At 36.9% G+C, this 24379-nt stretch overlaps 1 protein-coding gene across 4 annotated transcripts in view; it reads left to right on the top strand.

Moving 5' to 3' along the window:
* LOC123684000 (R3H domain-containing protein 1) overlaps positions 1 to 24379 on the top strand; it is a 158280-nt gene that overhangs the window by 87276 nt on the left and 46625 nt on the right. For 3 of the 4 annotated variants that reach the window (XM_045623061.1, XM_045623060.1, XM_045623062.1), the window contains exon 4: positions 15838 to 15882. The exons of the other annotated variant lie outside the window; for it this stretch is intronic. In XM_045623061.1, the coding sequence (XP_045479017.1) occupies positions 15838 to 15882 (45 nt within the window). The remainder of the gene's footprint in view (positions 1 to 15837; positions 15883 to 24379) is intronic. 4 annotated transcript variants of the gene reach the window in all.

The following is a 24379-nucleotide window of genomic DNA, read 5'->3' as shown; positions in this document are numbered from 1 at the left end:
TATGCACGCGTCGCACGGCATATATTTCTGCATTCTCGTGCGCGCTTAGACCGAATAAGGGGATTCCTCGAGCGTCGAGAGACTGAAGCATTCGCCAGTGTGACTTTATTAGTAGTTGTCTCACATTTCTGTGAAATCTATTGGTAGATTTTGGTAGTTTCAGAAATATCTTTCCAAACTTGGCCAAAATGGCCAAGGGTTTTATATCAACGCCAGCATCTTCAGCTCCTGTTGTAAGACAATTTTCCAGAGCAGCTCTTACAGTTACAAAAACCCGCACTAGGTTAGGTGACAAATCTATAACATGCCTCATGTGTCTTAGATCCTGGATGGCATAATTATTAAATCAAACAAAGCCTGGAGGTTTCTCAATATTGAGAAACTTTATTTTTTTATTATTTTTTATTTTGTTATGATTTATAGAGATTTAATTTATGTTTCTATTTCAAAAAAGTTGATATCTTCGGTTCTTTTGCACAAAAAATTAATTAATAAAAGTGTTTTTTGCAAGGTTCCTTTCTCATCTCATCATTTTTTTATTGATGTTACACTACACAATAAAACTGCTAAAAATCAAGTAGCTTGATATGGTTCAAGTACTTGAAAAAAAAATACTTGACTTGAGATTGAAAAACTACTACTTGACTTGAAATCATGTCGAGCTCAAGCCAAGTAGCTTGAAAATCAAGCCAAGCCGTGAATCCCTAAAAATAAAGATCTAAAAACAATAACTTTTGTATTTATGTACAAATTCAACTGATTTCCCTCGAATAATTTTCAAAATGAATAGCAATAAATAGGTTTTCATTTAAAGGTAGCAAAATTCATATTGAAATGAGTCTAGCTAAATTTTTTGAATTGGACTCCAGTTAGTATTGAAATTACTTGAACGCCGAAGAAATAACGGGTAGAAGATATATTCCGTTAATCTTAGCAGTGCCATGACGTCATAAAACGTTTTGCAGCATCGTTGCCAAACTGTGGATTTTTTCCTAGCTTTACCATGACATCAACATGTACAATTGGCTGTTGAAATATTCTCAAATTTAATATTTTAAGCACGAAAATGGGGAAATTTGAAAAAATTGACTAAAAAAATTATAAACTCAACAAGCAAAAATAACCTGTTCATTATAATTACAAAATCTTCATTAAAAGCACATTTGCGTTGTTTTCAAAGATTTTGTCTCAAAATCCGACCTCATCCACACCTCCTCATGTTGACCTCATAAATTTTTCAACCCCAGAAGAAATTATGCAAACAGCGTAATTAATTTGTAGTCGGACCATCTTTCGTGCAGTTAACGTAATGATAACAACATTTAGAGCTTCAAGTCTTGGGTCGATTAAATTACAAGCCGTTTGATTTACATTCAGAGCGATCCAATTTGCATGAGATATCGCGGTGTCACCTAGCAAGCTTGGTATTTTACTTCCCTTGGAGGAAAGACTGGAGGACTTATTACTTCCGCCCTGTTCCAATAAGCGCGCTAGTTGGGGGTAAGATATTCGTTCCTCAGATTTGTTTTATTCGATTAATACGGAGCTGTGAAGCCGTCATTAGAGTGCGCCTTTTTCGTGCCTGTTTTGACGCCTATCTTCGTGTCTATTTCTGAGCTAATTTCTCTCAGCTATCTGTGTATTTTTGACGCTTGTGTCAGGGCTAATTACACAATTAGAGGGTGTTGAAATCAATGATTCACGTTTACATTTTCCCTAATTTGTTTGATATATATATACAGGGTGGCCATTTGAAAACGAAACAGACGAGATTACAGACGAAATAAAGTTTTTCGATAGAAATGCTCGGACAGGTCGATTTCTGTTTCGAGGGGGACAACTTAAGATGTAGGTTACGGACGCATAGCGCTTCAACCCTTGCTACTACAACCCTCACCCCCAAATTTTGAATAGGGAAGATGGGGTGAGTGATACCTCATTTGAAAGGTATTTTTATACTGATTTCAGCACAGTAATTGTTTTTTCATTTTATGCATTAGTTCTCGAAATATTCTTAACTAAGTATCATTTAGATAAACATGTTAATAGGAAGTATGTTTTGGAATTAGTGTCAAAGTTTCAAGAAACCGGGTCCGTGGCTAATAAAAAAAGAAACATGGAACTAACTAACGCATGAATATTTCGAGAACTAATGCATAAAATGAAAAAACAATTACTGTGCTGAAATCAGTATAAAAATACCTTTAAATTGAGGTATCACTCACCCCATCTTCCCTATAAAAAAATTGGGGGTGAGGGTTGTAGCAGCAAGGGTTGAAGCGCTATGCGTCCGTAACCTACATCTTAAGTTGTCCCCCTCGAAACAGAAATCGACCTGTCCAAGCATTTCTATCGAAAAACTTTATTTCGTCTGTAATCTCGTCTGTTTCGTTTTCAAATGGCCACCCTGTATATTCTTTTGAGAAAGAGCAATACAAAATATTAATTTCAAACAATCAAGCATATGTGTCGATGAATCTCAGTATTAGCAGAGGAAATGTAACGGGGCATCATACATTTCAACGTATGATACAAGAGAACAGATAAAAACCTCAGCAAAAACTCTGTCTCCCCGTATCGGTGTAGTGACTGGTTTGTGTAAACGTTTACAGAATAAGCTGACATAGTTTATATTGAAGGACTTCCTCTTCAACCAAAACAAAATTTTCTTTATCCTCTCTTTTCGGTTGACGACTCTATAATTTCCAATTGGATCCTAAAACAAAAAAAAAAAAAAAGGAGCAGAAAGGAGTACTAAATATTAGTTTTCATTATATCGATTTGAAGTTAACTAACCATTCTAAAAAAGAATCTGAAACTGAATGGATAGCTTGGAAACCATCATGAAATTTATAAATCGGATAATCATTCACCAAGTGGTCAATGGTCTCTTCTACACCACACTCACATAGTGGACTATCAATAGAATGCCCTTTGAAGAGGGTACTATTACAACGACCATGACCAGTTCTAAGTCGATTTAAAATACACCAAATTTTCCTAGGAAGATTGAAACCTAGAACTTTATCTGAGGGATCAAAAATAAGACTTTTGTTGAAAACGTTAGAAGAAGTCCATCCCGAACGCCAAATTTCCTTGTCGCTTTCATTGGATTCAAGGAAGGTATTAGTCCATAAAGGTTTGCGTGATTTCAATCTAGCAGTTCTAGAATCTGGGAAATAGGATACAATTGGAAATGAGTTCGGGTAGAAATGAAATTTATCCCAAGATTCCTTGACTGCAACCTTTCTACGAATATGAGGCGGAACTATATGTGATAGCACCGGTAGCCAATCTAAAGGAGTAGATCTAATAGTCCCACTAAGTGTGTTATGTCATATAGACAAGTTGTTATTAAAAAGTTGTTTGAAGAACGTGTTTTTCCTAAGATATTTCCTTCAAGTCCAAACTTCAACAGGTTATGGGCTCAGTGCCGCAGGACTAGTGAAAAAAAGAAATTTTGAGTTGTCAACTGGACTGATCAGTATTCGAATTTGCGTTTTGTAAGAATAGACAGTTATGGAAACAACAAGAATCAAAATTGGTCTACTTGAAGGAAAATCGAACTGGACGACTTGGAAATATCATTGTGCATTCTACTGTGAGGAATTCCAGGCGCGATTGATGTCATAGAAGGTTGAATTGGGTCTCCAACACCTACGGCAGCAAACGCAAGTGCAGAAGATAAATCGAAGTATGAATCCGATTTAGCATTTTTCACGAAAGTCCAAACTTCAACAGAGGGAGGTTTTAGAAGAAATTGGAATTGTTCTGATCATTAGGTTCCTAATCCTACCGCTTCCACTCAATCAGGTTTTAAAAATAAGTTGAAAATAAAAGCTACCTTTGTGGATTTATCAGCAGCTTATGATACAATGTGGAAAGATGGTTTCATTCACTCCATAATTACTGAATTGTGGAAAAAGGATTCGTCCGACTGAAAATATGTTAGCTGATAGGAGACTTCGTGTTTTTGTTGATGGCGAAATTAGTAGTTCCAAAACGTTAAATTATGAACTTCCGCAGGGATCAGTTTTGCCCTAGGGATTCATCAAGCCAAGTAGCTTGATATTTTAACCAACTAATTGACTTGAAAATCGAGCTCGTGAAAAATTGCATATTTGAGCTTGACTTGATTTCAGATATTTATTGCTTGATTTGATATCGAGCTACTTGATAATACTTGAGCTTGATATGCACGCGTCGCACGGTATATATTTCTGCAATCTGCAGAGACTGAAGCATTCGCCAATGTGACTTTATAAGTAGTTTTCTCACTTTTATATGAAATCTATTGGTAGATTTTGGTAGTTTGAGAAATATCATTTCAAGCTTGGCCGAAATGGCCAAGGATTTTTTATCAACGCTAGCATCTTCAGCTCCTGTTGAAAGACAATTTTCCAGAGCTGCTCTTATAGTTACAAAAACCCGCAGTAGGTTAGGTGATCTATAAGATGTCTCATGTGTCTTAGATCCTGTGGAGAAAGTCCTTTTCTCGCTCGTGTAAAAAGTTGGACTTTCCCCACTTGTTGCACAATATACTAATTCTCCACATGTTGCACACTATACTTTTCCTACAACTGCACAAATTTCAATGATTCAAGTAATGGACCTTATTCAAATCAAAATGGCCTTCGCTGACAGTATGTGCCAATTTATTGCGTTTCCATAGAAACGACTCAAAAGCCCAATTTCATTGGTCTACCAAGCGAGGTGTGGGCAAAGTGCAGTGTGGAATAGTATTTCTCACAGTGTGAGCAATATCTATATAGTTTTGAAGTTGAGTATGCTATGAAGTATACGTTACTTTCCATAGCAGTTGTAGGAAAAAGATTTTCTTTGTAATGGGTGTTTTTTTTAGAGCTATAGAACTTTAAATTGCAATAAAACAACGATGGATTATTCGATTGACATGAATTTTATTTATCCGCAAGATAATCTTGTGGCATTACATTTCGAATATGATTTCTGGCATATGACCGCCACGGCTGGCTCGGATGTAGTCCAATCTGGACGTCCAATTTTCGATTACTTTTTCCAACATTTGTAGCCGTATATCGGCAATAACACGGCGAATGTTGCCTTCCAAATGGTCAATGGTTTGTGGCTTATCCGCATACCAATGACATAGCCCCACAGAAAGTAGTCTAGCGGTGTTAAATCACAAGATCTTGGAGGGCAATTGACAGGTCCAAAACGTGAAATTAGGCGGTCACCAAACGTGTTTTTCAATAAAGCGATTATGGCACGAGCTGTGTGACATGTTGCACCGTTTTGTTGGAACCACAGCTCCTGGACATCATGGTTGTTCAATTCAGGAATGAAAAAGTTAGTAATCATGGCTCTATACCGATCACCATTGACTGTAACGTTCTGGCCATCATCGTTTTTGAAGAAGTACGGACCAATGATTCCACCAGCCCATAAAGCGCACCAAACAGTCAGTTTTTCTGGATGTAACGGTGTTTCGACATAAACTTGAGGATTAGCTTCACTCCAAATGCGGCAGTTTTGTTTGTTGGCGTAGCCATTCAACCAGAAGTGCGCTTCATCGTTAAACAAAATAAAATGGACGTACTGCGCGATACGTATTCCGCACAGAACCATTATTTTCGAAATAAAATTGCACTATTTGCAAGCGTTGTTCAGGCGTGAGTCTATTCATCGTGAATTGCCAAACCAAACTTAGAATAAATCACTTGACAACTGTTAAATCAGTCGCCATCTTGAACAGTAATGCCAACTTAAAGTTATATACCTCGAAAAAAAACACCCGTTATGATGTTACAATGGTAACAATGGGATTTTTGACATTTCTTATGTCATTTGTGTTCAATAGGTTATCATGAAAAAACCCACAGCGTTGAGAAATTGTTACATTGAACAGTGGAAATAGAATAACCGTCATTCAGAATCAGTCCCTATTGTCTTCAGTGGACTAATTGGAGCAAAACGAATATCTTAGGAGGTAATCCAAGATTTCGAGGGTAAGGGACTGGAAACCTTCGTACAGTCTGAACGACAATAAACAGTATCCGCTGTAAATTAACAGTCCGTGAACAAACAGCCAGTAATTGCGTGCATTTACAGACCATGACCCATGCCGATAACCTTAACAACCAGTCATTATCGGTCGTTTATGAAAATCAAGTGGTCCGATGTTGTAGCGGTGCCAACTACATTTCGGAACAGCTGTATAATGAACATGTTCGGTTTCTTATCATCCGGTGCAAGATGTGGGAGAGTTGCCCAACTTTTCGAATCGGAAGATGAGCTTTTAGTAATTTTAAACTTTAAGGCCCAGTTTCACCAAATGCTTTAATCTTGACTTGGCTCTTAAGTGAGGCCTTAGATCACGATTAATGTAATGTAGCGTTTCACCACACTCCAAAGCGCCATTTAATCGACCAATCGCGATTTAGCACTAATCGGCCATTTTTGGAGGATTACAACCTTTCAAGTTGAAATTAATAATTATTTATCAGTATGGAACTCTTGTCTATGTAATTATTTTTCCGGAAATTTCTAATTTTTGGGTCAATTTTATCAAAATATGACTATATGTATAGGCTCAATATTTCCCATTTAAAATACACGTAAACTTTGTTTTTGTGTTTTATGAAATTTATTGCAAAGAATAATTTATTGATATGTTTGATTGAAATATTATTTAAGAAGCAGTTAAACTTGTTAATAAAAATAAATAAGTTAATAAAATTACTTATATAGTTTTTTTTCCAGAATGTGTGGTTTTGTGAAATGGGATAATTTCTTTTTAACTTCTGCAAGTTTCCGACATTTCGAAGCACATCACTCGACATTTTCGGCAAAAATTAACTTTGTTTTTTGTTTACAAGATGACAAATGTTTTGAAATGTTATGAGTTATGAATGAATGACACCTGACACCTAGCGCCAATGGTGGTCATCACTGCTTATACGATACAGAACACTATATAACTTCTTGTTCACAACGTTGCCAAATGGTTTGACTATTTAATCGCGATTTGGTTAATCGCGATCATCTTCGGACGGGTTGATGCATGGTGAAACAGAAAACACTGTTAAGCCTGCTTTAGTAACAAGCGGAGTTTAATCAATCTGGGATCAAGTGCTGTTTGGTGAAACTGGGCCTTAGGTTGTTATCAATTTAGTCAATAATTCTGGTAATAAAGAGTTTTTCCAATTAGAGGTTTCATTTTGAATATAGACTGGTATCTGGGCTTCTGTCACTTTTGAAGCTTTCATTCTCCGACATTTGACAAGTAAAAGCTACTCCATTATTAAAAATGGAAGATACACGCTTCAACAATGCCCTGAAATTGTTAAAATTCTTTACAAAAATGGTGACAATTTTGCCAGTCACAGTTTCCAAAACTAAAGCACTTTTGGGTCGTCGAAAACCCAGTTTTGATCTTGAAAATTAAGCATTCTACAGACGACACTGTTATTAGGGATTCATCAAGCCAAGTAGCTTGACATTTTAACCAACTACTAGACTGGAAAATCAAGCTCTTAAAAAATTACATACTTGAGCTTGACTTGACTTGATTTTAGATATTTATTGCTTGACTTGATTTCAAGCTACTCGATATTACTTGAGCTTGATATGCACGCGTCGCATGGCATATATTTCTGCAATCTTGTGCAAGCTTAGACTAAATAAGGGGATTCCTTGAGCACCGAGAGACTGAAGCATTCGCCAGTGTGACTTTATTAGTAGTTTTCTCACATTTCTATGAAATTTATTGGTAGATTTCGGTAGTTTCAGAAATATCGTTCCAAACTCGGCCAAAATGGCCAAGGATTTTATCAACGCCAACATTTCAGCTTCTGTTGAAAGACAATTTTCCAGAGCTGCTCTTACAGTTACAAAAACCCTCAATAGGTTAGGCGACAAATCTATAAGATGCCTCATGTGTGTTAGATCCTGCATGGAAAATTATGAAATCAAATCCTGGAGGTTTTTCAATATTAAGAAACTTAATTCTTTCATTATTTTTCATTTTGTTATGATTTATAGTGATTTAATTTATTATTCTATTTCAAAAAAGTTGACATTTTCGGTTCAGTTATAAATTAGTTCAATAAATAAAAGTGTTTTTTGCTAGGTTCCTTCTCATTTCATCATTTTTTCAATGATGTGACACTACACAATAAAACTGCTAAAAATCAAGTAGCTTGATATGATTCAAGTACTTGATAAATAAATACTTGACTTGACTTGAGATTGAAAAACTACTACTTGACTTGAGCTTGACTTGAAATCAAGTCAAGCTCAAATCAAGCCAAGCCGTGAATCCCTAACTGTATTTATCTATCAAGTACTTGAAAAAACTACTATTTGACTTGAACTTGATTCGATTTCAAGTCAAGTAGCTCGAATATCAAGTCAAGCCGTGAAAAATGTATGTTTCTTCCATTGTATATCTTCTCTTTCGTTTTCTTCAAAAAAAATCTGTACAAATTTAATAAGTCATAAATTAACATGAACCTATTATAATATTATAACCATCGATGACGAAAATTGTTCCTTCAAAAACAGCATGCCTCATATTACAGTCCATAATTGGCAACTTTATTGAATCACTGTGGCAATTTAACATATAGTTTACGACTGTTGCATGCATATTCAATTGTGAAATGAATATGTTGTAACATTAATGTTTGAGTTTCAAGACTTAATGGATCACCGAATTAAAATTATTTCCATGGGAGCGAATCATAACATTTACGAGTAATAAAATTGCTCCAAGTTAAAATGTATTTGATGTTTCGTTTTCGTCACTTTGGCATCGATGAAAATGTTGCTTCGATTTTTATATCGGATTATTCTTGAACGAAAGGACCTAGAAGCTTGAAACTTTCAAGGTGGTATACGTAACAGGCTAATTGAGAAGTCTCCGGTCTACCATAGTAAAACATATTTTTTTTGCAAAATTCGATTTTATTATTAACCATAGTTGCCTTCGAGGGTGATACAGCGATTATAGCGATCTTCCAACTTTTCGATACCATTTTTGTTGTACGATTTGATTTTCGCTTCAAAATGGGCCTCAGTTTCGGCGACTACTTTTTCATTGGCGCTAAATTTCTTTCCAGTGAGCATTCTTTTGAGGTCTGAGAACAGAAAAAAGTCGATCTGGTGAATACGACGGATGCAGAAGCAATTCGAAGCCCAATTCATGCAATTTTGTCATTGTTTTCATTGATTTGTAACACGGCGCTCTGTCTTGATGAAACAGCACCTTTTTTCTTCAAATAGGGCCGTTTTTTAAAAATCTCATCCTTTAAACGATCCAATAACACTATATAATAATCGCTGTTGATGGTCTGGCCCTTTTTGGAGGTAATCAATGAATATTATACCTTGCCATCCATCAGAAGACTGATGCCATAACCTTGCCAGCTGACTGTTGTGTTTTTCCTCGCTTTGGATTCGGTTTATCGTGTGCAGTCCACTCAGCTGACTGTCGATTGGACGCAAGAACTCAGGTTGCACATAAACAGCTTCAAACAGTGCTCAGAATCATCAACACATTGTTGCTTTGATCGATTGTGAGCACGCGCGGCACCCATTTTTCACACAGCTTTCTCATGTACAAATATTCGTGAATGATATGATGTACACGTTCAGATAATATCTTCACAATATCTGCTATCTCGATCAACTTCACCTTACGGTCATTCAAAATTATTTTGAGAACTTTTTTTATTTTTGTCGGTGACAGCCTCTTTTGGGCGTCCACTGCGTTCGCCGTCTTCGGTGCTCAATTCGCAACGTTTAAATATAGCATACCAATCGATGATGGTTGATTTTTCTGGTGCAGACCCCGGAAACTCGGCAACGAGCCAAGATTTTGCTTCAAAAAGCAATATTTTATCAGCACACGAAATTCTTTTTTTCCATCTTTTTTCAAATAACAAAAGCATCTACACTCACAACGCAATATCTCACAAATTAATGTTCGGACTACTGTCAAATTTTAACACGTATCATTTGAAGGTTGTTACTAACTAAAAATCATATGGATTTAATACTAGCACCACCATCTTTGCATCAGACCGGGGACTTTTCAATTGGCCTAATAGCTCTAACCAGCGTTTATAATCGATGATTCGTTGCTGCTGTTACAAGTTTCTTTGAACATTACCTAAAAATGAAAGACCTATCGAAATTATATTTCAAATCTGATCTTAATTTATCTCAAAAACTGAAAAAGCAACTGGCCGTTAAATTCTGAAAATTCCATGTTGATTCAACGAAAATCGCAAACTCTTCATTCCGTTGAAAGCTCAATTTGTATAAGTCCTTAATACCTTATCGTTGAAAGTAGCCCATCTGACATTTTTATTGGGCCTTCTCAGTCGAGAACCCGTTTCTGCGAAACCGCGCTCTCTGCCCATAAACTTATCATTTAAATGTAGCCAAACGGGCGCAAAAACGCAGAAAGGACCTCGTTCGGTGCGTCGGGCCATCAAGCGCGCAAAAAAAAGCGCAGTGCGTAGAACGTGGCCCCGAACATCGCTACCGACAGCTCCGGCGATAACTGGAGATGTCGTTGGGATCAGCGTTGCCAGATTTCCAATTTATCTTTTCGTTAAAAAATGAAAAACTGCGAATTTCACTATTTCCTATTATTAGGCCAATTGAAAAGTCCCCGGTGTGATGCACAGATGGTGGTGCTAGTATTAAATCCATATGATTTTCAGTTAGTACCAACATTCAAACGATGCGTGTCAAAATTTGACAGCAGTGCGACCATTAGTTTGTGAGATATTTCGTTGTGTGTGTAGCTTATTTTGTTATTTGAAAGATGATGGAAAAAAGAATTTCGTGTGCTGATAAAATATTGCTTTTTGAAGGGAAAATATACAGTTGAATCAAAATCTTGGCTTGATGAAGAGTTTCCGGGGTCTGCACCAGGAAAATCAACCATCATTGATTGGTATGCTAAGTTTAAACGTGGTGAAATGAGCACCGAAGACGGCGAACGCAGTGGACGCCCAAAAGAGGCTGTCACCAACGAAAAAATCAACAAATTCACAAAATAATTTCGAATGACCGTAAAGTGAAGTTATTCGAGATAGCAGACATTGTGAATATATCATCTGAACAGGTACATCATTTCATTCACGAATATTTGTACATGATAAAGCTGTGTGCAAAATGGGTGCTGCTCGAGCTCACAATCGATCAAAAGCAACAACATGTTAATGATTCTGAACAGTGTTCGAAGCTGTTTAAGTGCAATATACCTGAATTTTTGAGTCGATATGTGACAATGGATAAAACATGGCTCCATCATTTCACTCCGGAGTCCAATCGACAGTCAGCTGAGTATACTGCACACGGTGAACCGTATCCAAAGCGAGAAAAAACACAACAGTCAGCTGGCAAGGTTATGGCATCAGCATTCTGGTATAATATTCATTAATTACCTCCAAAAGGGCCAGACCATCATCAGCGATTTTATTATATAGTGTTATTGGATCGTTTAAAGGATGAAATCGTTAAAAAACGGCCCCAAAAAAGGTGCTGTTTCATCAAGATCCACCGTATTCGCCAGATGTGGCCCCCAGCCACTTTTTTCTGTTCTCAAACCACAGAAGAATGCTCGCTGGAAAGAAATTTAGCTCGAATGAAGAAGTAATCAACGAAACTGAGGCCTATTTTGAAGCGAAAGTCAAATCGTACTACCAAAATGGTATCGAAAAGTTGGAAGCACTATAATCGCTGTATCACCCTCGAAGGCAACTATGTTGAATAATAAAATCGAATTTTGCCAAAAAAAAATGTGTTTTACTATTGAAGATCGGGGACTTCTCAATTGGCCTGTTATCTATGCCAAATTCAACTTGAATATCTTGTGAAGGGAAGAAAAAAAACTGGAAATCAACCAAACTTACACACCGTGTATCTCAAAAACAAAGCGTTTGCGGGACAATGTTCATAGGACCATTTTTCTTAAAATGATCCGAAGAATAAGTCACTTCAGTTTGTACTTCCAATTCAGGAATAGCCCTGTATATCATTCCTTCTAGATTTATCTAATTTTGGGCCGGAAATAGTGTTAAGCCGTTTCTCTCCAAACTGAAATATGAATTTCCCCAGTTCCGGGGAAAAATTGCCCAAACCTGGCATCGTCGGGCGAGATCGAGTGTAAACGAGACGAGATCGTTCCGAACGAATATTTTTATAGAAAGCTGCGAGTCCTTCAGCGCGTTAAGACGTATGGGAAATTAATTAGCTTCGCCTGCGGTATCGGCTACGATTTGTTGGGACGACGATTGAACTGGTAAAGAGCAAATTCTCTCTCTCAACGAGGTCGATCGACGGTTCTTGGAAAACGGATATGCCGACTCTCGTTTAGATTGATACGTACACGAGGCGTGTGCTGGAACGTGGAGTTTTCAAAGAGGTGTCGTCTGTAACAGGCCAATTGAAAAATCTCCAGTCTACCATAGTAAAACACATTTTTTTGGCACAATTTGATTTTATTATTCAACATAGTTGCCTTCGGGGGCGATACAGCGATTATAGCGATCTTCCAACTTTTCGATACCATTTTTGTAGTACGATTTGTCTTTCGCTTCAAAATAGGCCTCAGTTTCAGCGATTAATTCTTCATTGGCGCTAAATTTCTTTTCAGCCAGCATTCTTTTGAGGGTTGAGAACAGGAAAAAGTCGCTAGGGGCCACATCTGGCGAATACGGTGGATGCAGAAGCAACTCGAAGCCCAATTCATGCAATTTTGCCATTGTTTTCATTGATTTGTAACACGGCGCATTGTCTTGAAGAAACAGCACCTTTTTTTCTTCAAATGGGGCCGATTTTCAACGATTTCATTCTTTTAAACCTTCCGAAAACGCTATATAATATTCGCTATTGATTGTCTTGCCTTTTGGAGGTAATCAATGAATATTATACCTTGCGCATCCCAGAATACTAATGCCATAACCTTGCCAGCTGACTGTTGTGTTTTTCCTCGCTTTGGATTCGGTTCATCGTGTGCAGTCCACTCAGCTGACTGTCGATTGGACTCCGGAGTGGAATGATGGAGCCATGTTTCATCCATAGTCACATATTGACGCAAAAACTCAGGTTTATTGCACTTGAACAGCTTCAAACACTGCTCAGCATCATTAACACGTTGTTGCTATTGATCGATTGTGAGCTCGTGCGGTACCCATTTTGCATACAGCTTTCTCATGTACAAATATTCGTGAATCATTTGATGTACACGTTCAGATGACATCTCCACAATGTCTGCTTTCTCGATCAGCTTCACTTTCACAACGATCATTCAAAATTATTTTGTGAATATTTTTCGTCGGTGACAGCCTCTTTTGGGCGTCCACTGAGTTCGCCTTGTTCGGTGCTCTTTTCACCACGTTTAAACTTAACATACCAATCAATGAAGTTCATTTTCCTGGTGCAGAGCCCGGAAACTCTTCATTAATCCAAGATTTTGCTTCAACTATATTTTTTTCCTTCCATAAACAATATTTTATCAGCACACGAAATTCTTTTTTTTTTTTCATCTTTTTTCAAATAACAAAAGTAGCTTCTCTCACAACGCAGTACCTCACAAACTAATGGTCGGACTTCTGTCAAATTTTGACACGTATCGTTTGAAGGTTGGTACTAACTGAAAATCATATGGATTTAATACTAGCACCGACATCTGTGCATCAGACCGGGAACTTTTCAATTGGCCCAATATAGCTTGAAGGCTGAAGCAGACACAAACGGAAAAAGGAGACCTGACAACAATATGAATACCACCATAACATCGACCATATCACAATTTCCTTGCTCACCAAAATCTATTAAAATCATGCTATCCGTTTCCGAGGTAAACGTGGAGTTTTAAACTTAAAACTCACTCTGTATGCATCAGGGTATTCCTTAATTAGAGGTTCAATGAATCATACGTTCCTCAGATCATTTTGAGAAAAAGTCCTATAAACATTGTCTAGCAAACGCTTTGTTTTCTATACAGGGTGTTAAAGTTGAATTTTTTCTCAAGTTTTTTGACATAGATATTTCAATTTGAAATTGTTATATGCTCTTTAAAAGCAAATCCACAGGGTTACCTATGTTTTTTTTTTCAAGTATTTTTCCGAGTACCTAGGTAAAATATACTTATCAAAATATTTCATCGTAATATCCCTCGTATAGCTTAATGCTCATTCGCTGTTCTATTTTTGTTGAGGCGCCAGTTTTTGAATGAGTCGCATGGGGAATAGAATAATTGGACTAGCTCGTTTCATTCGTCTAGATAATATTACTGGAATGTTTCGTAGTCTATATTGTTCTCTATATATGAACACATGGGGATTGAACTCAGCAGCGCATATGTTAGTTAATACCAGAATAGGACTTTTCTTTGTGAGAATTCAGAACAGATACAATACCTACATGATTCAATATTAGTTTTTTGTATAGCTAGCATTCCATCTATTTGGGAAAGTATTTTCAATTAAGGTTGATTTTATCTCTTCCAATTTTTTTTACATTTCAGACCTGAAATATTTGTGGAGGCAGACATTCTAGGAAAACAATGAATTGATGTCAGCATATTTGTGCGCTTGTCATCCGTGCGTCTATTACGCCCTCAAAGAACTTCGGCATGAATACTCGATTGATTATTTTATGAATGTTGTATACACTGTGTCCGTAAAGTATGGAACAAATTCATTTCTAGCTAAACAGACCATTTCGAGAAATAATCCTGAAACACGTCGATTTTTTATTTTAATTTACCGTATTTTGAAATAATAATCTAATATACAGGGTGAATTACTTTCGAGTAATGACGTCACCGTCATTTTTTTTAGATGGAACACCCCCATTTTGTCTCAATTTTCCGATTACTCTAACTGAGCTGATTCTAAAAATGTATCACATGTTGATTCCAATTGGTACAGGGTGGACAAAAATACAATAGATTTGTGTGTGCTCATAAAGTAACGCGTAATATTCTTTATTAGTTAAATTAACAATTTTGTCAAAAATACTTATTGTCTAACGGCAATTGGTTTGGATGTAACACCCTGTAGTTTGTTACATTCATTACATGTTTTTAAATTGATAAGAAATAATTCATTTCATATTCTGTCTGCTAGACCACAAGTACCAAACACGTTTGGAAACAGCTCATGTTTATTAATCTACAAATGTAACAAACTACAGGGTGTTACATTCAAACCAATTGCCGTTAGACAATAAGTATTTTTGACAATATTGTTAATTTAACTAATAAAGAATATTACGCGTTACTTTATGAGCACACACAAAACTATTGTTTTTTTTGTCCACCCTGTACCAATTGGAATCAACATGTGATACATTTTTGGAATCAGCTCAGCTAGAGTCATCGGAAAATTGAGACAAAATGGGGTGTTCCATTTAAAAAAAATGACGGTGACGTCATTACTCGAAAGTAATTCACCCTGTATATTACACTATTATTTTAAAATACGGTAAATTAAAATCAAATATCGACGTGTTTTAGGATTATTTCTTAAAATGGTCTGTTTAGCTAAAAATGAATTTGTTCCATACGTGTTTACGGACACAGTATATGTAAAATAAAAGTGAAATATTTTACACCAAAAATCAATTTCGAGAACTTGTTGCGTCAATTCGTAACTTTTAACCCCGTTATAAAAAAACATTGGATATTATTCATGAAATCAAGTTGATGGTAGAAATATTTTATGAGCTTAAGGAAATATGGGTAATGATGTAAAATTTGCACTATTTTTGAAAAACACTTTTTGAATATTGAGTTTTTTCGATATTGTTTCTAATTTCTATTTTTCATTACAGGTGAGCTCACTTACTATCAGGGATTTGTTCAACAGAATCAAAAAGGTAAATCAAACATAAGCTCAAAGATTTTTTTATGGAAATCATGAAATTCCAAAAATGGTCTGCTTTTTTTTAAATTGAAATAATGTAGTGTATTTCAGTTTCTTGGTACATTACGATATAACGACACTTCGAATACCCATTTTTAATGAATTCAATCTGGGTTTGGTACTGAAAGTTTTGATTATTACCTGAAAGTTTTGTACCTAGCTCATTAATTCAGGAAAACTAATGATTCACTCGAAGATACTAATTTGGTCGACGTTGAACAAGGAAGTCTACAGTGATAAATTATAGTGTATGAATGCCATTTTAGAAAATGATGATTTATTCTCAAAAGTATAACATTTTTATTGATACTTCATTCTTATAGACTAATTACAATCGATAACGCATTCACAATGGATCATACCTTCATTTCCTTTATTTACCATCAATTGATTTGATTGATTCAGTTAAATATTCAATAAATAACTCTATTAATTGAGTTGTACGTAAATGTTGAATGTTAAATAGGGAGAAAAAATATTGTCATATCGATATCAGATTTAGTTTAATCTCTCGAGGAAAATTTGATTGAAGAATCGTGGTATTTTTTGTTTTAATTTGTAATAATACATTTTAGTGATTGGCGAAGATTTGGCTCCCTGAAATCAGCACATTTGACATTCTGGAATGAAAATAGTTATATATAATACAAGTGCAGAAGGCATTGATATTCTTCCACGAGTTCGAAATACAAAAACAAGCCACGGATTGCCGTTTTTCTCACAAGAGTGAGAGAAATGACTTTCTCCACATGTTGCACACTATACTTTTCCTTCAAAACGGCCTTCGTTGACATTACCTATGCATTTCTTGCGTTTCCATAGAAATGACTTTTCCAAAGCTCAAGGAATAATATTTCTCACAGTATATGAGCGATAAATAGTGTTGAAATTCAGTAAGCTATGAAATATAGGCAACTATCTCCGCTCATACTGTGAGAAATATTATTTCTCACGGCACTTTGCCCACACGCTTCAAAGACCAATGAAATTGGTCTTTCGAAAAGTTTTTTCTACGGAAACGCAAGTAATGCATAGGTAATGTCAATGAAGATCATTTCGAAATAAATTAGGTGCATTACTTTTAGTATTTAAATTTAAGTAGTTGTAGGAAAAGTATAGTGTGCAACATGTGGAGAAAGTCCTTTTCGTCACTCGTGTGTTTGCGGCACAGGGACCGTATTCTCGACAAGTGATCTTTCAAAACGTATACGTTCTTTCAGAGCTAATTACACTGAATGAACGTATACGTTTTGAAAGATCACTTGTCGAGAATACGGTCCCTGGCCTTTCAGGCTCCACAAACTTCCACACTCGTGAGAAAAGTTGGACTTTCCCCACTTGTTGCACAATATACTTATTCTCCACATGTTGCACACTATACTTTTCCTACAACTGCACAAATTTAAAAAAGTACGAGTAATGTACGTGATTCAATTCAAAATGGACTTCAATAGCACTGCCTATGCATTTCTTTCGTTTCCATAGAAACAACTTTCAATAGACTCAAGTTCTTTGGTCTATCAAGCAAGGTGTGGGCAAAGTGTCGTGAGAAATAATATTTCTCACAGTATGAACAATACATAGTTTTGATTTTCAGTAAGCTTTGAAACATTGGCTACTTTTCATAGCAGTCGTAGGAAATTAGTATATTGTGCAACAAGTGGGGAAATTCCAAGTTTTCCCAAGAGTGTGGAAGTTTGTGGCACGAGCCTGCAAGGCGAGTGAGGTAAAGGGTGATTTTTTTCGAGGTATATAACTTTAAGTTGGCATTACTGTTCAAGATGGCGATCGATTTAACAGATGTCAAGTGATTTATTCTCTGTTTGGTTTGGCAAAAACAACGCTTGCACTTAGTGCAATTTTATTTCGAAAATAACTACGTCCATTAGCGATGAAGCACACTTCTGGTTAAATGGCTACGTCAACAAACAAAACTGCCGCATTTGGAGTGAAGCTAATCCTCAAGTGTATGTCGAAACACTGCTACATCCAGAAAAACTGACTGTTTGGCGCGCTTTATAGGCTGGTGGAATCATTGGTCCGTACTTCTTCAAAAACGATGATGGCCAGAACGTTACAGTCAATAGTGATCGGATAGAGCCATGATTACTAACTTTTTCATTCCTGAATTGAACAACCATGATGTCCAGGAGCTGTGGTTCCAACAAGACGGCGCAACATGTCACACAGCTCGTGCCACAATCGATTTATTAAAAGACACGTTTGGTGACCGCCTAATTTCACGTTTTGGACCTGTGAATTGGCTTCCAAGATCTTGTGATTTAACACCGCTAGACTACTTTCTGTGGGGCTATGTAAAGTCATTGGTCTATGCGGAAAAGCCACAAACCCTTGACCATTTGGAAGACAACATTCGCCATGTTATTGCCGATATACGGCCACAAATGTTGGAAAAAGTAATCGAAAATTGGACGTTCAGATTGGACTACAACCGAGCCAGCCAGAAATCATATTTAAAATGTAATGCCACAAGATTATCTTGCGGATAAATAAAATTCATGTCAATCGAATAATCCATCGTTGTTTTATTGCAATTTAAAGTTCTATAGCTCTAAAAAAAAACACCCTTTAGTAGGGAAACAATATTCCATAGAATAAGAAGAATATGTGAGTAGACTTTTCTCACGAGCCTGAACGGCGAATGCCGATATCACACGAGTGAGTTTTTTCTCTAGGAAAACAATATTTCACAGCATAAGAATATTATTTCAGTCGACATCGAATAAAATGAGCGAAAACAACTGATCCTCGTCCGGTCCATAATCCAAATTCGCCAGACAGGCGAAAAACAAGAAACTCCATTCTACATGGATTTCCCTCGGCCCGAAAGCAGGAATACCAACCTCGCGCAAACAATTAAAGTTTGATGAACCCGCGAGCGACTGTATACGTATACGTTCTTAATGATACGGTCCTGTTTCGAGTGTTCAAGTATAATGACCCGGCTGTTCGCGGATTTGGCACGTTCATGGCCACCGTCGTTTGCTGAGGCGAAAAAAAAATCGTTTCTAATGGTCGCAATGCCGGTTGGCGATTTATTTTGCAATTCCGGTGTTCTCGGGGATGCCGAAACGGCTTTTCAATGAAGAAACTCGCGCGGCTTTGTTTTTCGAAATTGTATCCGCAGAAACATAGGAGGCCGAGAACAAAGGGATCGTCGGTTGTTCCATTCTTCGATGGTTTCTGTTCGGAGCATAGAATGGTGCAGTTAAGGATTGCGTACTTTCGAATTAGAGTTATTGCGGGTATCTTTTTTGCAGCTTTGGAGGAGGAAATGATTGTAGTATGGCTTGGTTTGAGGTCTGGCAGTGGCGTATCTGAAGCTTGAGAAGTAGGAAAGCTGCTCGGCCAATTTATCTTCTTCTTTCTTATGCTTGAGCAAATTTATTCTTGTTCCTCTTTTCAATAAGACTGTGTCCTGTCTTTTTCTGCCTTCTTACTGTCATTGTTTTGTCTCTCTGTGTGATCTAGTTCCATCTTTCTTTCCATTTCTTCGATGGGCATCATGATCTACCTGTATTTTGGATCTGCGTTTCCACCGATTTGCTTAGTTTTTCTGCTGACTTCCTCTCTACATGGTCTCTCCAGAACCTCCTGCGTGCTCTGATCTATCTAACCACATCCTGCGTCTCCAGTTTCTCCCTTATGTCCATACTACTTACATGATCTCTGAGTGTTTCTCCTTTGATGCATCTTATAATCTTCATTTCAGAAACATCGGAGGCCGAGAACAAAGGGATCGTCGGTTGTTCCATTCTTCGATGGTTTCTGATCGGAGCATAGAATGGTGCAGTTAAGGATTGCGTACTTTCGAATTAGAGTTATTGCGGGTATCTTTTTTTGCAGCTTTGGAGGAGGAAATGATTGTAGTATGGCTTGGTTTGAGGTCTGGCAGTGGCGTATCTGAAGCTTGAGAAGTAGGAAAGCTGCTCGGCCAATTTATCTTCTTCTTTCTTATGCTTGAGCCTTGAGCAAATTTATTCTTCTTCCTCCTTTCAATAGGACTGTGTCCTGTCTTTTTCTGCCTTCTTACTGTCATTGTTTTGTCTCTGTGTAATCCAGCTCCATCTTTTTCTCCGTTTCTTCGGTGGGTGTCCCAATGATCTACCTGTATTTTGGATCTGCGTTTCATCCGATTTGCTCAGTTTTTCTGTTGACTTCCTCTCTACATGATCTCTCCAAAACCTCCTGACTGCTCTGATCCATCTAAACACATCCTGCATCTTCAGTTCCTCCCTTATGTCCATACTACTTACATGAGCTCTGAGGCCCAGTTTCACCAAACAGCACTTGATCCCAGATTGATTAAACTCCGCTTGTTACTAAAGCAGGCTTAACAGTGTTTTCTGTTTCACCATGCATCAACCCGTCCGAAGATGATCGCGATTAAATAGTCAAACCATTTGGCAACGTTGTGAACAAATAGTTATATAGTATTCTGTATCGTATTAGCAGTGATGACCACCATTGGCGCTAGGTGTCATTCATTCATAACTCATAACATTTCAAAACATTTGTCATCTTGTAAACAAAAAACAAAGTTAATTTTTGCCGAAAATGTCGAGTGATGTGCTTCGAAATGTCGGAAACTTGCAGAAGTTAAAAAGAAATTATCCCATTTCACAAAACCACACATTCTGAAAAAAAAACTATATAAGTAATTTTATTAACTTATTTATTTTTATTAACAAGTTTAACTGCTTCTTAAATAATATTTCAATCAAACATATCAATAAATTATTCTTTGCAATAAATTTCATAAAACACAAAAACAAAGTTTACGTGAATTTTAAATGGGAAATATTGAGCCTATACATATAGTCATATTTTGATGAAATTGATCCAAAAATCAGAAATTTCCGGAAAAATAATTACATAGACAAGAGTTCCATACTGATAAATAATTATCAATCTCAACTTGAAAGGTTATAATCCTCCAAAAATGGCCGATTAGTGCTAAATCGCGATTGGTCGATTAAATGGCGCTTTGGAGTGTGGTGAAACGCTACATTACATTAATCGTGATCTAAGGCCTCACTTAAGAGCTAAGTCAAGATTAAAGCATTTGGTGAAACTGGGCCTGAGTGTTACTCCTTTGATGCATCTTAAAATCCTCATTTCTGTTGTTCTTGCCATTTTCATGGTTGTAGATGTTTCTGACCTAATTTCGTCCGCACTCCGCATATCTCCTCATTTTTCATGGATAAGTAAATTGATTGTTTTTCTGCTTTTCTTTGCTTCCTTATCCTCCTCTTTTCAATAGGACTGTGTTCTGTTTTTCTGCCTTATTGCTATCATTGTTATGTCTCTTGTGATATCGAGCTTCATCTTTCTTTCCATTTCTTCATTCTACGTGGCCACCGGAGTGATATTGGAGGAGGAAATGATCGTAGTATGGCTTGGTTTGAGGTCTGGCAGTGGCGTGTTTGGAGCTTGAGAAGTAGGGAAGCTGTCCGGCTACTTATCTTCTTCGTACTTAAGTATAAGCAATTTTTTTGTAGCTGTATATATAATATACATTTTATTTTCTAACATCGTCAACTAAGCTCATTTCTGATTAAATCATCATCCGAATCCACGAATACCACCACACCTAAACAGTTAATACCTACATGAACTCATTACGTATCAGCGGATATACAATAATTACACCTCTAATCGCAGATCTTTAAATACAGCCTCGTCTAGTATCTGGTCCATGTTTCGCCTCACACCAGAAGAAACACCTGCTTCCATTCTCGGATCGTGGTAAGTTAAAAGACGTGTTTATGGCGCCTTATGATTATAAAACTCTGCTAATTAATTCCTGACTATGGGTAGACAAATTAATGAGGTCGTTATTATAGTGTCGACGCTCAGTTTCTGTGGCGAGAAGAACCGTATTTTAAAAAAAAATTGTCAATATTCCCGGAGCTTCCAATTCTCCTGGACGTGAGCTACGGACTTGAAATCTCACAATATCCTAGATCAGAACTCGATCTTTGAAAAACTTTCCATTTGAGGGGTCCGTGACCAATATTTTAGGAGATATAACGATTCTTGGATAGAGATTCAACTGTTACTGTTTTTTCCCAAATTTTAATATTTACCACAATTATTTTGCCCACAAAGAGGCATCTTCAGGTGAATTTATGTTTAGACTGATCAATCAAAATATGAATCTACCTGAATGAACCACAGGGTTAGCGTTCCTTTTGTTGTAAAGATTAAAATATGTGGAACTTTATTTCGTTTTTCCTTTTTTTTTAAATAGAATAATCATTTCAAGCAGAATATCGTAAAAACAACGTTATATTTCTGTGACAATAGATTCAATCGAGTGGAAATTTTGGGTGTATGCACCATCATAGGAAATTCAAGGTGATTGTCGAAGAAAATGAGGAAGGCACTAAAGTGAAGTCAGGAGCTTCTAAGCACTTGTTCATTCATGCTTCTATTGCTCCTCTGGGACCACATATACCTATATATACATTTTATTTTCCAACATCGTCATCTAAGCTCATTTCTGATTAAATCATCATCCAAATCTACGAATACCACCACACCTAAACAGTTAATACCTACGTGAACTCATTACGTATCTGCGGAAACATAATAATTACACCTATAATCGCAGATCTTTAAATACAGCCTCGTCTAGTATCTGGTCCATGTTTCGCCTCACACCAGAAGAAACACCTGCTTCCATTCTCGGATCGTGGTAAGTTAAAAGACGTGTTTATGGCGCCTTATGATTATAAAACTCTCCTAATTAATTCCTGACAAATTAATGAGGTCGTTATTATATTGTCGACGCTCAGTTTCTGTGGCGAGAAGAACCGTATTTAAAAAAAAAATTGTCAATATTCCCGGAGCTTCCAATTCTCCTGGACGTGAGCTACGCACTTGAAATCTCACAATATTCTAGATCAGAACTCGATCTTTGGAAAACGTTTTCATTTGAGTGTTATGTGACCAATATTTTAGGATATTTATGAATTCTTGGATAGAGATTCAACTTTTACTGTTTTTTTCCAAATTTTAATATTTACAACAATTCTTTTGCCACACAAAGAGGCATCTTCAGGTGAATTTACGTTTAGACTGATCAATCGAAATATAAATCTACCTGAATGAACCATATAATATACCTATATATTCATTTTATTTTCTAACATCGTCAACTAAGCTCATTTCTGATTGAATCATCATCCAAATCTACGAATACCACCACACCTAAACAGTTAATACCTACATGAACTCATTACGTATCAACGGATCCACAATAATTACATTTAAAGGGTGTTTTTTTAGAGCTATAGAGCTTTAAATTGCAATAAAATAACGATGGATTATTCGATTGAGATGAATTTTATTTATCCGCAAGATAATCTTGTGGCATTACATTTTAAATATGATTTCTGGCATATGACCGCCACGGCTGGCTCGGATGTAGTCCAATCTGGACGTCCAATTTTCGATGACTTTTTCCAACATTTGTGGCCGTATATCGGCAATAACACGGCGAATGTTGTCTTCCAAATGGTCAAGGGTTTGTGGCTTATCCGAATAGACCGATGACTTTACATAGCCCCACAGAAAGTAGTCTAGCGGTGTTAAATCACAAGATCTTGGAGGCCAATTCACTGGTCCAAAACGTGAGATTAGGCGGTCACCAAACGTCTCTTTCAATAAATCGATTGTGGCACGAGCTGCGTGACATGTTGCGCCGTCTTGTTGGAACCACAGCTTCTGGACATCATGGTTGTTCAATTCACGAATGGAAAAGTTAGTAATCATGGCTCTTTACCGATCACCATTGACTGTAACGTTCTGGCCATCATCGTTTTTGAAGAAGTACGGACCAATGATTCCACCAGCCCATAAAGCGCACCAAACAGTCAGTTTTTCTGGATGTAACGGTGTTTCGATATACACTTGAGGATTAGCTTCACTCCAAATGCGGCAGTTTTGTTTGTTGACGTAGCCAATCAACCAGAAGTGCGCTTCATCGTTAATGGACGTAGTGCGCGATACGTATTCCGCAAAGAACCATTATTTTCGAAATAAAATTGCACTATTTGCAAGCGTTTTTCAGGCGTGAGTCTATTCATGATGAATTGCCAAACCAAACTGAGAATGAATCACTTGACAGCTGTTAAATCGGTCGTCATCTTGAACAGTTATGCCAACTTAAAGTTATATACCTCGAAAAAAAACACCCTATATAATCGCAGATCTTTAAATACAGCCTCGTCTAGTATCTGGTCCATGTTTCGCCTCACACCAGAAGAAACACCTGCTGCCATTCTCGGATCGTGGTAAGTTAAAAGACGTGTTTATGGCGCCTTATGATTATAAAACTCTCCTAATTAATTCCTGACTATGGGTAGACAAATTAATGAGGTCGTTATTATAGTGTCGTCGCTCGAAGAACCGTATTTTCTATT

Source organism: Harmonia axyridis, chromosome 7 (assembly GCF_914767665.1).
Source record: "Harmonia axyridis chromosome 7, icHarAxyr1.1, whole genome shotgun sequence".
Classification (NCBI taxonomy): domain Eukaryota; kingdom Metazoa; phylum Arthropoda; class Insecta; order Coleoptera; family Coccinellidae; genus Harmonia; species Harmonia axyridis.
The sequence above is the reverse complement of the archived record's forward strand: the minus strand, read 5'-3'. Positions and strand labels throughout refer to the sequence as shown.